Genomic DNA, 18,095 nt, shown 5'->3' with positions numbered 1-18,095 from the left:
AAAAAAGTATTACTAACCTGGAAAAGAGCAGTCATTGTAATATATCCTCATCTGAAGCCATGTTGTACGAAGAGAGAATTCTAAATTGCTTAGAAAATTCTAGAACTTGTTTGTAAACTGTTTTTCAAATAATATATCTAATGGTGAGATGTTTACAACTAGTCTGATATGCCTTTGGTGGGATAAACTAGAACTTTTAATCAACAGGATTATTATTACAAATTTTCATTCAAATATGAGGATGGTAGGTATGGAGATGATACCAATAAATGACAATAAACAATCAGTGTAAGAATATTTCATCAGAAAGGTAAGAACAATGGAAGGTTATTGAATTTTTATGAAGAGCTTGTTTACTGGATTAGCACAAATAAACTTCAAGGTGAAATTTTTGGGTAGGAAAGATCTTAGAAGGGAGAGTTGAAGAGATTGATAAGGAATATGCAGAGGGTGAGTAGGGCATACCCCTCAACCTCTTTGCTAAAGAAGTTTGGATAAAGCCAAACTATTAGGGAGAGCAGCAAAGCCCTAAAATCATAGGACAATTTTGAATAAAGTTCTATTTCACCTAAAAAGTTAGTAGTAGAACATGATTTGCATTGGCATGTATTTTCTGAACAATAAGATGTGTATGAATCTCTAAAGGTTGATGGATTGTAATCCTCGGTGATTTACCAGAACATTTTAATTTTTTTTATTCATTATTTATGAGAGGCAGGGTAAATAATCTGAGGTAAAGTCAGGGATATTCTGCAAAACCAGGAATATTTGACAACTGTGGAACAGGAACATAGGAAAGTGAAACAGTTCTCTAGAAGATTTGTAGACTTGTGTAAAAGGATATGCCATTTTTATTTTTAAGTAGTTAAAACTTTTGTAGTGTGTGAAGGATGTGTGTTTTGGGGTTGACAAGGGGAAACTGTTGGCAACATTGGCAGTAATTAGATTTGACTACTTTTATTAATATTCAGACTTCTTGTTAGAGAGTTTTGCACAGAGAATACACAGATAATTTCTTAGCTACCTTCAATTTACACAAAATGGAATTTCTATTTTTATTTACTTTGTGAGGTCTATGATAAACGAGTCACAGTGGTACCCTCTACAATGGAGAGTTGTATGGGTCTAAGTGGCTTTTTGATTAGTAGAGCCCACCAACCCAATCACAGCTTTCTCTCTTGAACAGTCATTCCCATTTTGTTTTAAGTTCTTTTTTTTTTTTCTTTTTGCTTTAAATAACAGCTATCTGAACTGATACACTGTGGACTACAAGCTTTAACATCTGATTTCTCTGGCTTCTTACAGCAGATCAATGTTTTCCCCAACCCTCCCACCTTTTGTCTGTTGTAGTTTATAAAAGCCATTGATACTTACAGTAATCTGACTTTAAAGTTGCTACCCCCCCCCTTATTGCTATTTAAGTAATTTTCCCACACACTGTTTTCCTTAGATCTATAACACTGAGTGCATACCCAGCTATCCAGTATTGTTCTTGTATTAACCTCCCTTACGAAAAATTGTCGCTGGATCATTTTCACAGAGCTGCCATCTGCTTGTCATTCTGTCCACCTTCTGAGAGGGTTCTGAATTAATTTTACACCTTCCTTAGCAGATAAGAAACTTATATTACTGTTTTACATTTCATTTAAGTGCATTAGTGTGCTACTGCTTTATTTTTGCTTTACTTGCTGATTTTTGCTCTTTAAATCATTTTAGAATAATATTGTACTGTCTGCTAATTGCTGAGATCTGCCATTTTGAGAAGCTTTCCTGGCAGTCTGACTGTGTAATTTGCTACTCTGTATTTGTTGCTGATGCTTAATTCTTTCATTTGTGCTCTTTTGGCCTTGCTAAAGGGATTCATTTTACATTGAGGGACTAGAACTCCATTCCAGTGGCAGTGGGATCTGTCGCTGAGATGGGAATCACTTTAATCAGCCTCTAATGTGACTTGTTGATTGGTCAGTGAGTCAATTAGTTTATTTTAACAGTTTTCTGTGCTGCTATAAAATTGGCTTGTTTGCCCCACTCTGAGCTCATTTTCACAGAGCTCCCATTTGCTTAGCATACTCACCACACTCTGAGATGGTCCTAAATTAAAATTTTCCTTATAATAGACTACCTCAGAAATTTCCCCAATACCTAGTTGTACAAAGGGCAACTGGCTTCTGCGCTGAGCAGCACAGACCTGCAAGCACAAGAAGAACCTAGTAGCCCACTGTTAACCCCTGTTGTACCATCAACTAGAAAGAAGCATGAATTAAAGATCTAGGAACCTTAGATTTGTACTTTCCTACTATCTCTGCAGCCAGCTTGGTAAATTTAGGTGTACTGAGGTGATATAGCAATTGTTTCATGCTTGCTGGCAATGACCTAATTCTAAAGCAAACTTATATGGTATGTCATAGCTGCAGTTGCACAATGTCCCTGGAGGTAGGATGCTCACTTACCAATACAAATAACACCAGATAGATTGTCAGTGGCACTAACATTACACCAACTACTTATTGTATGAACCATACATATAAACCCACACATGCTGAAGCTCTTATACACTCTTCTAAATCATCAAAGGCCTCCCAAATATCACACACAAAACAAATATCCTCAGCAACCTTTAGAGTACCCTCCTAAGACAACACACACCAAGACATATTCAGCACCATCGCAAGGTGTCTTAACTGCTAAGCCCATAAGGCAAACTGTCTCACAAACAATATTTTAGCAATAGGAGACTCTATTGTCAGACACACAGATGTCCCACTCACCAGGAGAGAGTCATTGTCAGCTGCCTGTCAGGGACCCGGAGTCACCAAATCATGCGTGCACTCAGGTCACTGCACCACAAGTACCAGTATCACTCCATCATAGTCCATGTGGGTGTAAATGACCTGAGACATACCTCCCAGGACTGTATGAAAAGGAGCATCATAGAACTCTCAGACCATGCTTCCTAGGCCAGTATGAGCCTAGCATTGAGCAGCATTCTACTTTCTCCAAGGATGATGCCACAGTACCAACACAAGATAATTAAATTTAATAATCACCTTGGTTTCTGATATCACTCCAAAGGTGTACAATATTGTTTGCCTGGGAGAATATGGTAGACAGACAACTCTACTTTGCCAAGGATGGTCTGCACCTGCTCTCACCACCACCCCCCACCCCAGGCTTTCAAATATTAGCTAAAACCTTGTCCACCCTCATAATCTCTACTGACATAACTAAACCAACTCAGAATTATCTAAAGGTGCAACTGCTCAATGCCAGGAGTCGAAACAAGAGACTACACTTCTAGAAAGTTGTCCTCATCCTGGAGAATATAGTCACCTGTTAGTTACTGATACTTAGTTTAAAGCCATAGTGGGTACACTGGCAATGCAAGGCTATAATGCCTTCCACACAATTAGACCAGCTACTGCACAGTAGGGTCTGAAGGAAGAGGAGTCTCAATCTGCATCAAAAGAGAACACACCTCAAGGCTGCTCAAATAGTATCACATACTTAAGCTTCTCCACTTGCAACCTGCCATAAGAAAAGTCTCATATCATATCTTTGCAAGCTGTAGGTCTCCCTCAATGACCCAAGAAGCCCATACCATGTACTTGAACATAATAAAAACACTCCCCGTGCAACCCAACACAATATTAATGGGCGACTTTAACTATGCCAGCATTAACAGGGAATCATACATGACCTCAAACATGCAGACCCTGAGATTCCATGACTTTGTTAACACAAATATCTTTGAACAGGTAGCCTGCACACCCACCAGGGGAGCAAAATATCCTTGACCTGATCCTCACTAATATGGGGAAATAATGCACCTTCGTACTGTAAAGTCCTCATTGTTATGCCAGACCACAAAGCTGCCTCCTTTGAAATAAATATTAAGCCTGGGAACCAAAATAACCTCATAACATTAAAAAAACTATTCCAAGGTAAACTACCTCTAGCAAAATTTCAGGCTCCCCAAACTCCTGAGAGCACACCTGCCTATGCAGAATTGTTCACAGGAACTCTATACAAGCATGTAAATAGCTGCACAGAGGTAGCTGTACCTATCCAAAATAAACATAGGACAACCTCCATACACAAATCTCTTCAGTGGATTCTAATATAAATAGGTTGTATAACAAAAGAAAATAAATCATGTCCAAAAACAGGAAGGGCATTGTCCAGCAAGGTAAAATCTACCTCATCGAGCTGAATGAGCAAGTCAGAGGACTAATCAAGTCCACCAAATCCAAATTTGACATAAAAAATTGCCTCCAAAGCTAAGAAAAAAGCTGATCATAAGGTTTTCTTCAGTAATATCTGCAATCTTAAAAGCAACACCCAGCAATATGCTAAACTAATGGTGACTGGAAGCACCCATGTGGAGCCAGAAGATATATTAATTCTGTTGACTGATACATTTAGCTCCAGCTTTACCTCCCTATCACCCTGAGTCATCTTCCCTAAGAAACACCCTCCTCCATTTCTCCACTAACTATCACAAGCAAGCAGATCCTCACTGTGTTCTGTAAGGCCAAAACACTTTTTGATGAGCCCTGATAATATCCCAGAATGCTTTCTGAATAACATGAAGCATGACCTGTCAGGCCCACTAGAATATCTAGTTAAATATAGTCAGGCTCTGGGCCTAATGAATGGGGCACTGCAACAGTTATCCTTTTGAACAGTGGGAGGGGACTCTTCCACAGACTAGTCTCATAGGCAAGGCCATGGAAAGCATCATCATGCATCTGATAAACAATAAAATAGGAAACCTAGAGGCACTGGACCTTACCCGGTTGGGCTTTATCAAAGGTAGGTCATGCTTACTTAACCTGGTGAACTTCACTGAGAAGGAAACTAAAGCTATGAATGAGGGAAAACAATGCTCACTGCCTGCCTCAACACAATACTTCATTGAGTCATTGTAGATAAACTTATAAAATTAGGCATAAACGTATATGTCACCCATTGGATAGCCAGCTGTCTCACTGATAGGACATCAGAAGTTTGGATAGGGGAATCCACCTTCACAAAAAGGTCAGTCACTAGCGAAATCCTACAGGGGCACTGAATTCTCTAAAGAGACAGATACCCTTCAATAGGGTCTGATACCAACAAACAACTGGTGCAAGAGCCATGGACTAAACCTCAATGCCAAAAAATGCATAATAGTACACTTTGGAACGACTGCCACCCCTGAAAAGGATCACATTGATAATATATTCCTAAAAGCAGACCCAGTAGTCAGGGATGTAGAAACACGTGTTGACAGTAACCTGAACTTTGACCACCAGGTGTCCACTTTTGTTAGGAAATCATTCAACGCTACACAAGTTATCATGGCATCTGGGTCAAAGTAGATCATTGTTCTGTTGTACTCAGCTCTCATCAGACCTTTCATCAAGTCTAATGCACCCTTCAGCATGTACTTGACCAAACACTTGCAACAGCTTGAGAGACCACAGCGGTTCCTCTCAAAAAGAATACTGGGAGTAAACAGCAAGTCTTATGTAGACTGTCTCAAAGCCCTGTTTCTGAACTCAGTCTCCTACAGACTGCTCCACAGAGATTTATGTTTAGCCCACAGTGCATCCACTGATCTTACACTGATAGAGCTGTTGCGCATCTGCAAAACAAATATCAGAAATGTCCAATCTAAGGACCGAAATATCACCTGCGACATAACAAAACATATTTTAGAGAATGCTATGTATCTCAAAGATAACCCCTTCTCTGGAGTAGGTTTCCCATCCATGTGAAGCAAAACTCATTCATAACCCTATGTCACAAAAAGACAATGATGGACTGTGCACATTTGATGTGAATAACCGTAAAATTCAGCAATATTTTGGTAAATTTGGGCTACGTTTGGCTAGGCTTAAAAGGGCTCTTATGCTGATAGCCTAGTAACCATCTATGACCCTATGAATACTGCTATAACAATTGGCTATATAAGTGAAGACAAAGAGAATGTCGCCTTGTTTCTTCTACTGATATAGTTTCGGGTTGCAATATGTGTAGCTGGGCATCTAGGCAATCAGTCTGTTCTTTATAAAACAAGTGAGGAGAGAATCTGTAAGTATTCATATTTGCTAAGAGAGGTTGTATAGTGAGACACAGATGTCTAAATTTGGGGTAGGGTTATAAGTTAATGTTTTTTGATTTTAGTGTAATAGTTGGGGTCTATATTAGTATGCCGAAAGTACACAAATGCGAATCCCTAAAGCCCGACATATAAACAGCGAACCTCAAGTACACCGAACATCAAGAACCGCGAAATTCAAAATATCGAATTGCCATCGTTGTCCACACCATGTTTAGTAAGGTAAAACATCAGTAGGAGATCCCTTATTCGGTATAGCTCAGTAACGTAAATGTGCAATAGATACTGACCTTAGGGTTAGAGTGTGGGTTAAGGTAAGTGCATATATAGTCGTACAGTTGTTTAGCCAAATAAATACATAAATTACACTTTTCCTGTACTTGGGTGGTGTTTGTTTATATTCACATACATTTGTGTGTAATGCACGTTTAATTAGGATATGGGATATATGGGTGAAGTGTAAATATGGGTGACCCGAAGCAAAACCAAGAAAGCAGTAGAACAACACAAACCAATAATATTAAAAAGACGTTGAATCTACTGTCCTGCCTGCCTTGGATTGTGTTGTTGTACATATGGGTGAAGTGTGGATTATTTATTTTGTTTGGGTAGGCAGTACGTAGCGGGCGGTGGAGTTGGCCAACTACAGCAATTCGATATTTTGAATTTTGCGGTTCTTGACATTCAGTGTACTTTCTGTTCGCTGTTTATGTGTCAGCCTTTAGGGATTCGCGTTTGTGTACTTTCAGTATACTAATATAGACCTGGTTAGTTGGATATGGGAAGATTTTATGAAGTTCTGCCAGTAAATAGAATGTGTAAAATGTTGCATTTAAAGTTAACGGGAGGTGTGTTGACTGAATGAGCAGTGGTGCTTAGAAAAATGTTTAGGTTTTTGATCGACATAATTGCTTGGAAGTAGGGTAGGGGTAGAAGAAGAGAAGTAGCAGGGGGTAGAAGAAGAGAAGTAGCAGGGGGTAGAAGAAGAGAAGTAGCAGGGGGTAGAAGAAGAGAAGTAGCAGGGGGTAGAAGAAGAGAAGTAGCAGTAAGCGTGAAAGTCTGAATGTCTGATGTAAGGGATAGTGAATCCAAGGAAGGAGAACACGATAACAAGATGCTAAATAAATGTGAAGTGAGTAGGAGTTAGTATGAAATGAAGCAATGAGAAAGTGAGATGGAGGACATAGAATGAGAGAAATGTAGAGTATACTATAGCTGAAAGAATGTCTTTCATCTACCAACAGAGAGAGTGGAAGACCAATAGCAGCTCTTGTCTGTTACTGAACCAGGTTAGTAGAACAAAATCAGCTTTAGCTTAGTATGTTACTTATAACTGCTGCAACCTGTTATTATTGGATCTTAAGGTATGCATGGGGAGTTGTGGTACTAAGTATAAGCTGCATAAAGATGCAGAGGTTAATATTAGTGAAGAGGTAAGTTAATATGAGTTTAGAAAGATAATAAGCTGATGAGAAGGAAGTCTGAGGTGAGACAAAGCAGGCATTAAGGAATTCCCTGGCTGAAGCAACCTCCACCGAAAAATAGCATAAGAGATATTGATTTTAAGCTATTCTGGTATGAGCAAATACAGTGTCAGCGACTAGGTTTTCAAGTAATAAAAACACTACCCTTTTTATTCTAGCATATGAAGAGAAAGGAGAGGGTAAACTAGATGCAGTAAGAATTCAGTCATACTGCTCTGTATTGCAGTGGTACTATGCAGTCCTTCCTTAACTCAAGCAGCTGTAGGAGAAGGCAATGAACTAACCATTGGTCTCGTCTGATCTCTGGTCTGATCTGATCTCTGATCTGATCGTTAGCTAGGCCCCTTCATATGCAAACTGTCCACCCAAGGATCTACCTGTAAATGCACAAGCCATTGGACTCATGAGGAAAGTTCACAGGCCTTAGATGGACAGATAAGAAAGGCTGTCATAACTTAATAGAAGAATATAAATGTCACAGTGAAGGACAATCAAACTAAGTTCACCAAGAGACAGCTTCATACAAGTATATATCACATGCACTGTGTGTCCAGGGAGAAAATAAAGTAAAAGCATACCCAATATCACATGCATGATGATGAGGGCAGGAGATTGTTGTGATGAAGAAATCCACCAGCTTCACTGGGATAAATAGAGAGCTAATCATTTGGTGAGCTGGAAGCTCAGGTCTGCAGTCCATACCAAGAATGAGTAAGCAGTGAGATAAGAAAGGGAGGTTTTGGTCCTTTTGTGCTGCCAGTTCCTGAAACGCGGAGGGATTGTACTCCATAGAATACATATTCTTTTGGTAAGTGTGTGTGTGTGTGTGTGTGTGTGTGTGTGTGTGTGTGTGTGTGTGTGTGTGTGTGTGTGTGTGTGTGTGTGTGTGTGTGTGTGTGTGTGTGTGTGTGTGTGTGTGTCTTTGTGTTGTGTCACAGCATATGTGCTTATTCCCCAGACTAATAGGGCAAAACTACAGCCATCCACAGTGAAGGCATCTACACATAAAGTTACTCATTCAGTAATTAATATTACAAGTACTCATAATGTTACCATGTACTGTACTGGTCTTCATGCAACGAGTGCTCATTTTATCCTGATAGCCCACATTTTTGCCCAGATACCTAATTTTGCTGCATGTTACACAGTCATAATCCACCCTTTCACACTGTATTAAGAAGGTAGGATTAGCCCTCCCACCTCCAAATGCATAAATTAAAAGATGTCTCTAACTGAAGGTTACATCTAAGACTTTACAGTAAGATGGTAGTAAATGTTTCATGCCGTAATTCTAATAGACTTGAAGAGTATCTCCACCTGTAATTCGATGGTGTAAAATATCTGAAATAATCTATTACAGCTTTTAACTGCACCAAAATCCTGTGCAGATATTTACTTTCTTACCAGGCATAACACACTAAACACCACCTGCATCATATGCATAGCCAGGTCTCAAAACCAGTCACAGTTTTTGATGCATATACCATGTGCCCGAACTCCTGCAGCAGCAAGAAGAAAACAAAAAATGCTACTGGGAGAATGAAACGTATTGCATATTAATTTTAAAGCATATTTTGTATTCATTAAAAAAAGCTTTTCAGTTGTACAGGTGCAATTGCAGCATTGCTGTGGTACTTAAATGCAACCTCCATTACCTCGTGTGTCTATGTTATTGACTAAGTTGAATGCATTTTTTCTTCCGTTCTCCACCTGGATCCAGTTTTGAAGCTTGGTGTGATTTTTCATGGGGCCTGTCAGAAATCAAAACAAAGACAAGGCTTTTAAAATTGACCCATTACAACCAAATCATTGTGCAGTTAAAATATCAAAAGTAAACCTGAAAAATATTAGACGCATCCATACTGCAGCACAAATCACAAAAAACATACTGAAAGCCAAGCAGTATCAGTATGCCCTCTACTGAGTCCCAGGCAGCATGTCTGTACCGTAGTAAATTCATACTTGTCAAACTCCAGCAGTAAAGCTGGTTTAACAATTTAAAACTATTATTCAGTCAGCTGCATGCAGCAAAGTGAAAACGGCTGAAAAAAAAACAAGAATCATGACAAGATTTAGGAACCATATTAGCAGCAACAATAATAATAATGTAAACTGAATATCTCTAGTATTTCTGCAATCAAAACATGGTGACAGAATTCAGCATATAATTCAGATTGCTTTAATGCATGTTTCTTTTCTTTGTGCTAATGTATTTTTAGACTAGTTGCAATAACACGTTGTTTCTTGCCTTGTGGTACATCGTTTTGATTACAGAGTGCCTTTCTGAAGTCAGGGTACAGTACTGTTCTGGTAGCAATGTGCTGACACATATCTGCAGCAACAGATCATGACATCAAGTGCAAAGCTCGGTGTTCTCCCAATGAGTAAGTAATGGGGCTGATACGATGCTTGCATTTTACAATATGGCTGGTCATTTAAGAATCAAACATATGTTAATTCAGCCTATATTTATGTGGATTCTGTGTATTTTCTTTGCTAATTTATTCCTGGTTAATTTTCCCAAGAAAGAGCAATTTCTATCCAGTGAAACAAACACCAAGCCTCACACCCAACACTATAACTCAGTCCAGCTATGATACATTAATTCAGGAAGCCATAGAGAATGGCTAAAATTAATTCAGCAGAGAAGCAATTCACTAAATCCTTCTGATTGAACTCTTTGATCAGGAGAAGTAGCCTTTAAAGTAGTTGTGACCTAACTCAAGATGCTACAACCTCAGATTTGATCACAATAAGTTGAGGAGTGAACAGACCATCTCCACCATGCTGGAGTGTCAGGAGTTCCCCCTACCTAACCCACTTTCAAGGAAGAAAAGAGCTGTAGGTAACTTTTAAATCAGAATGGCTGTTGAATTACAAGTAGCTGTTTTCTGTAACTATAAATCCCTTCAAATATTTCCGATATATGTGAGTGAGGGTTATGTCACTGGCCCATTCAAAAGCAAAGTTAGCTTCTTAGGTTTTCTAAGATTTTGTTTCACTGTGTTGTTGGCTGATGGTTATCCCAGATAGCTCACGGCTTTTACTACTTCTGGAATGAACCCTGGTCCAGTAATTATCACGTAGTAATACAAGAAGAATGAGCTGACCCCCTTATTCTTGGAAGTCACATGGTCACTCCAGCCTTTGTTTTACAGGATCAGTGGCTTGACCATCAGATCTGTAGTCATAAAAATATGGAATTGCAGAATTTCCTGATGTAATCATACTGCAATGAGGAGTGAAACACTGGTCTGAAGTCATAGACACTGTGTGCACTGCATAGAATACAGAATTTCCTGATGTAATCATACTGCAATGAGGAGTGAAACACTGGTCCGAAGTCATAGACACTGTGTGCACTGCATAGAATACAGAATTTCCTGATGTAATCATACTTCAATGAGGAGTGAAACACTGGTCCGAAGTCATAGACACTGTGTGCACTGCATAGAATACAGAATTTCCTGATGTAATCATACTTCAATGAGGAGTGAAACACTGGTCCGAAGTCATAGACACTGTGTGCACTGCATAGAATACAGAATTTCCTGATGTAATCATATTGCAATGAGGAGTGAAACACTGGTCCGAAGTCATAGACACTGTGTGCACTGCATGGAATACAGAATTTCCTGATGTAATCATACTGCAATGAGGAGTGAAACACTGGTCCGAAGTCATAGACACTGTATGCACTGCATAGAATACAGAATTTCCTGATGTAATCATACCGCAATGAGGAGTGAAACACTGGTCCGAAGTCATAGACACTGTGTGCACTGCATAGAATACAGAATTTCCTGATGTAATCATACTGCAATGAGGAGTGAACCACTGCTCTGAAGTCATAGACACTGTGTGCACTGCATAGAATACAGAATTTCCTGATGTAATCATACTGCAATGAGGAGTGAAACACTGGTCCAAAGTCATAGACACTGTGTGCACTGCATAGAATACAGAATTTCCTGATGTAATCATATTGCAATGAGGAGTGAAACACTGGTCCGAAGTCATAGACACTGTGTGCACTGCATAGAATACAGAATTTCCTGATGTAATCATACTGCAATGAGGAGTGAAACACTGGTCCGAAGTCATAGACACTGTGTGCACTGCATAGAATACAGAATTTCCTGATGTAATCATACTGCAATGAGGAGTGAAACACTGGTCCGAAGTCATAGACACTGTATGCACTGCATAGAATACAGAATTTCCTGATGTAATCATACCGCAATGAGGAGTGAAACACTGGTCCGAAGTCATAGACACTGTGTGCACTGCATAGAATACAGAATTTCCTGATGTAATCATACTGCAATGAGGAGTGAACCACTGCTCTGAAGTCATAGACACTGTGTGCACTGCATAGAATACAGAATTTCCTGATGTAATCATACTATGAGGAGTGAAACACTGGTCCAAAGTCATAGACACTGTGTGCACTGCATAGAATACAGAATTTCCTGATGTAATCATATTGCAATGAGGAGTGAAACACTGGTCCGAAGTCATAGACACTGTGTGCACTGCATAGAATACAGAATTTCCTGATGTAATCATACTGCAATGAGGAGTGAAACACTGGTCCGAAGTCATAGACACTGTGTGCACTGCATAGAATACAGAATTTCCTGATGTAATCATACTGCAATGAGGAGTGAAACACTGGTCCGAAGTCATAGACACTGTGTGCACTGCATAGAATACAGAATTTCCTGATGTAATCATACTGCAGTGAGGAGTGAAACACTGGTCCGAAGTCTTAGACACTGTGTGCACTGTATAGAATACAGAATTTCCTGATGTAATCATACTGCAATGAGGAGTGAAACACTGGTCCGAAGTCATAGACACTGTGTGCACTGCATAGAATACAGAATTTCCTGATGTAATCATATTGCAATGAGGAGTGAAACACTGGTCCGAAGTCATAGACACTGTGTGCACTGCATAGAATACAGAATTTCCTGATGTAATCATACTGCAATGAGGAGTGAAACACTGGTCCGAAGTCTTAGACACTGTGTGCACTGCATAGAATACAGAATTTCCTGATGTAATCATACTGCAATGAGGAGTGAAACATTGGCCTGAAGTCATAGACACCGTGTGCACTGCATAGAATACAGAATTTCCTGATGTAATCATACTGCAATGAGGAGTGAAACACTGGTCCAAAGTCATAGACACCATGTGCACTGCATAGAATACAAAATTTCCTGATGTAATCATACTGCAATGAGGAGTGAAACACTGGTCCGAAGTCATAGACACTGTGTGCACTGCATAGAATACAGAATTTCCTGATGTAATCATACTGCAATGAGGAGTGAAACACTGGTCCGAAGTCTTAGACACTGTGTGCACTGCATAGAATACAGAATTTCCTGATGTAATCATACTGCAATGAGGAGTGAAACATTGGCCTGAAGTCATAGACACCGTGTGCACTGCATAGAATACAGAATTTCCTGATGTAATCATACTGCAATGAGGAGTGAAACACTGGTCCAAAGTCATAGACACCATGTGCACTGCATAGAATACAAAATTTCCTGATGTAATCATACTGCAATGAGGAGTGAAACACTGGTCCGAAGTCTTAGACACTGTGTGCACTGCATAGAATACAGAATTTCCTGATGTAATCATACTGCAATGAGGAGTGAAACAGTGGTCTGAAGTCATAGACGCCGTGTGCACTGCATAGAATACAGAATTTCCTGATGTAATCATACTGCAGTGAGGAGTGAAACACTGGTCCAAAGTCATAGACACCGTGTGCACTGCATAGAATACAGAATTTCCTGATGTAATCATACTGCAATGAGGAGTGAAACACTGGTCTGAAGTCATAGACACTGTGAGCACTGCATAGAATACAGAATTTCCTGATGTAATCATACTGCAATGAGGAGTGAAACACTGGTCCAAAGTCATAGACACTGTGTGCACTGCATAGAATAACATAGAGGAAAAGTATGGAAAATATCTATGCATAATGCATCCTCAGTAAAATAGTAGGGCAATACAACTTTTTTGTTACTGCAGAGCATGCAGGCAGATGTTTTTACCTAAAACATATTTAAATGCCCACTGCACCCTGGCTCCATGGCTTAGAGCAATGGAGGTCTGACTATGCTCTAGATGACCACATATTGATTAGTGACCTCGCTATTGCAGAAGACTGGGGAGGCGGAGATGAGAAAGAAGGTCTAGGCTGGCTAGCCTACTGAGGGAGGGAGGGAGGGATGAGGTATTTCTGCCTGTGATAAGGGTACATCTCTGGTGATGAATATAGTGCCATAATCATTGAGTAAACTGCTGCTAACATTGGTATTTGAGGGGGGCCAGGGCTAACTGACATCATGTGTGTTGATGCATGTGACATCACTAGCTCTCCTGGCTAGGGCAAGCTAAAAATTCGTTGTCATGCATAACCAGTAAATGTGATGCTGTAGGCTATTCCCTCTATTTCCCATCCAAACTTACTGGTGGTGCAGTCTCAGTCCCAAAATATAGTAACCAGGACACTTAAGGTAAAATGTTACAACCAGGCAGCTGATGGTCACCTGTGTGGCATACAAATGGAAACAAAATAAAAAGATAGTGAAACGTTCAGTACAAATGCTGCAATTCAAAGACAAATCCACTAACACAGCAATCCTGTTATTTGAAAGGGTGTTGCACTAGTTTTATGGGCTCACTTATATATTAACTGGTCAGAAACTGATTCTGTGGCAATACAGCCACTACATATGCACATAGAGCTCTTCACATACCATAAGCACATTGATGTACACACACACACACACACACACACACACACACACACACACACACACACACACACACACACTGTCTATCCATCATTACATATCCAGATATCTGCCTGTTTATCTGTCTGTGGAAATACATACACACACACACACACACACACACACACACACACACACACACACACACATACATTATCTGTCTATCCATCATTACATATCCAGATATCTGCCTATGTATCTGTCTGTACAAACACACACACACACACACACACACACACACACACACACACACACTGTCTGTCTATCCATCATTACATATCCAGATATCTGCCTGTTTGTCTGTACAAATACATACATGCACACACACACTTAAGGACTTATAACTGCCTAGGTAGCTGTCCATACGTATTCAACTATCTCCCTGTCTACTTGTCTGTATATATACATACACACACACACACACACACACACACACACACACACACACACACACACACTCTTTTTCTCATGCACACAGACATGCGTAAGTGTGGCAAGACGGTGGAGCAATGTTTACGGCCAGGAGCTACAGATCACCAAGGGCATAGCCATGCACATACCATAAGCCCCAAAGTGTACTCTTATGTTTAAATAATTTATTTGTTCAATGAGATATGCAAGAACTGTTTATGAGATATACAAGAATTTACATTGACAATACTGAGACATATTTTCATTGATTTTATTTTATCAATTGAGTTATTTACTGTCTGGCTTTTTCCTTTTTTATGTATTTTTTTTTTTTTTGCTTAAACGTGTAATTTCATTATTTTTTCAGCACTGGAAAGGTATGTTATCCAGGCTTGCACTATCTTGGTCTGGGTTCACTTCACTTTGAGAATAAAGCCTATATTTTGGAAGTTGGCTTACAGTCTGTGTAGAGTTCCAAAATCCTGGCTTAAACACTGCATACCCCTAATGTAGTGCAGTGTCCAACTTTTTATACACTGTCATGGATCAAAATCTTCATACTATATTCACTAGCTTGAAAAGGCATGACCCCCCCCCCATTTTCATTAATACCACCCCACCCCACCTCACTGGACCCTCCTCCACACAAATGTGAGGCACCTACTGGTTATGATAATGATTGATAATGAGTTAAATCCTGTAGGCCAAGGTTTGATTCCCAGAATTGACATTTATATACTGTGTGTCCTGAGCAAGTTATAATTAATGGGTACTTCTTAAGTGACACATAACACTTCACAATATAACTAGAAAAGATTAATTAATTTTAAAAACTGTGTTTCTATTAATCAAATAAAGGCAATAATGTTTATAAAAAGAAAACATGAGCCATAGCATGAAATAGTGATAAGAGATGAACTTCAACTACAAATGACACAGAGCTCATGATCGCTACTCTGCTGGAAGAGGAGAAGATGGAAACTCTTACAAAAAATCAATGAAATTATAGTTAGAACTCCATAAAATGAACAGAGGGACTATAGAACTATAGGGGCAGAAATTATAAGCTAGTTCTCCCTCTGTAGTGGTTCTTGTGTTTTCTGTTTTGGGATGTTTAAAATTAGAGTTTGCTTTTGGGTTGCATTATGCAGTCAGCTCAGATCTCTGAAGGGCAAAATTCCCCAAGGAAATGTTTGGAAACAAACAGTAATCTACATGTAAGAGTTTTGTTAATATCCATTGAATCCTCTACATCTGCTAAGCATTGCTACTGAACGACACAAAGGACTGTACCCTCCCCCCCAGGAATGTGAGTTGGAACGGTAACTGTGATCTTTTCCCATTCAGGAAGTTAAAATAACTAAATAAATAAATAAAATATAGTTTGGAAAAAAATATGTACTCTCATAAAATAACTGCATTCAGTCATTACTCTTTGTTTCCTTCATGGTAATTTGTTTGTTTTAGAGGAATAATTCATCAGACTTGTAAATAAGTCTGTGGATATTGAAGTTATATTACTTCACAACAGCATTTTACTAAAATTATAATTCAAACTGCAGTGACTAAATTTAGCAATGATGGCTCATTGTTGTTAACATCTCTGGCTGAGCTGTACTTGTTCAGTTTTACACAGCATTGTCACGGTGGATTTAAACTCTGTCCCTAGACACAACAGTATAATATTTATTTATGTATTGTATTTTGTTTACTGGAAAGTTTCAATTGGGCATGCAGGCTGATTTTCATTGGAGGCCAGGGGAGAAAAGCTCCAACTGCAATTTTACATAGTCACAAAGAAATATTCGAGGAAAAGGTTTAAATTATTAACAGTGAAATAAGTGTTACAAACTTGACAATGGAAAATAAAAATGCAGTTACAATGGGGTGTTTTGCAGTAACAAACCGTTATGAAAGTATATCAAAATTAAATATATTATTTACAGGATAGTAGTTAAGAGAAAGGAAGATTAAAGTTGGAGGTTAGAAGTTGTAGGGAGTTACTGATACACAAATTCAATGTTATTATTTACAGGATAGTGGTTAAGAGAAAGGACGATTAAAGTTGGAGGTTAGAAGTTGTAGGGAGTTACTGATACACAAATTCAATGTTATTATTTACAGGATAGTAGTTAAGAGAAAGGACGATTAAAGTTGGAGGTTAGAAGTTGTAGGGAGTTACTGATACACAAATTCAATGTTATTATTTACAGGATAGTAGTTAAGAGAAAGGACGATTAAAGTTGGAGGTTAGAAGTTGTAGGGAGTTACTGATACACAAATTCAATGTTATTATTTACAGGATAGTAGTTAAGAGAAAGGCCGATTAAAGTTGGAGGTTAGAAGTTGTAGGGAGTTACTGATACACAAATTCAATGTTATTATTTACAGGATAGTAGTTAAGAGAAAGGAAGATTAAAGTTGGAGGTTAGAAGTTGTAGGGAGTTACTGATACACAAATTCAATGTTAAAGTGGAGGTGAGCTGTGTACAACGTGAGAAGTAAGGAGGAGGAAAACAAAGAAAAAGGGGAAATTGTGGGGCGACAGGTAATCCGAGTAGAAGTGAAGATAAGAATGGGCAGTCATAGTAGTTAGAAGAAAGGTGGTAAACGTTGGGTGCACTTGGTGAAGGATTCTGGAGATTAAGCAATTGTGAGAATTTTAGTCTGGTTGAGAACATGAATATAAGCAGGACAAAGTTAGGTGCTGTTTTAGCTTGTGCTTAAACCTTGATGTCCTGTTTTGGTGAGATAGACATGGAGTTCCACTATCATGTGACACAGGGAGTCTCCTGCTGTGTTGTTGGATTTGGAGGTGGTTAAAAGGCTTTTTTTTACATGAGCAAAAGCATCAAGATGGGGAGAAATGCTTGAAAATGTTTTTTAGTACAGGGCATGTGTTTGGTTTGTGTATTATTTTGTGGGCGGTTAATGGCTGAGTGAGTGTAAGGTTATTAGGTAGACTGAGTCATTTAACTTGCTTTAGTCTATGCAGTGGTTCATGTGATAAGGCAAGTTAGATATAAATTTGGCTGTTTTTTGTTTGTTATAGAAAGCTTCTAATTAAGTTAGTGGGGTGCGCCTGTAGGCTAATAAATCTAGGTGATGCCGAAAGAAGAAAGGGGAGAAGATAGGATGTTGCTAAGATTTTTCTTGAAGAGTCTGCACGGTAAAGTTTTGGTTAAGTATTTTTAATGGATCAGATGACTTGCAGGTTGTTGTCTATTATGACGCCTAACAGTTTAGAATCTGATATGGTTTTTATGGTGG

At 39.0% G+C, this 18,095-nt stretch overlaps 1 protein-coding gene across 2 annotated transcripts in view; it reads right to left on the bottom strand.

Annotated features, from left to right (window-relative positions):
* Positions 1-18,095, bottom strand: part of LOC122817610 (cartilage intermediate layer protein 2-like) — a 193,488-nt gene that overhangs the window by 163,391 nt on the left and 12,002 nt on the right. For both annotated transcript variants that reach the window (XM_044090654.1, XM_044090655.1), the window contains exon 2: positions 9,243-9,338. In XM_044090654.1, coding sequence (XP_043946589.1) covers positions 9,243-9,338 — 96 coding nt within the window. The remainder of the gene's footprint in view (positions 1-9,242; positions 9,339-18,095) is intronic.

The sequence above is a fragment of the Protopterus annectens genome, chromosome 13.part0, assembly GCF_019279795.1.
Source record: "Protopterus annectens isolate FY-2018-M chromosome 13.part0, PAN1.0, whole genome shotgun sequence".
In the NCBI taxonomy this organism is placed as follows: domain Eukaryota; kingdom Metazoa; phylum Chordata; order Ceratodontiformes; family Protopteridae; genus Protopterus; species Protopterus annectens.
This window is presented reverse-complemented; position numbering and strand designations above follow the sequence as displayed.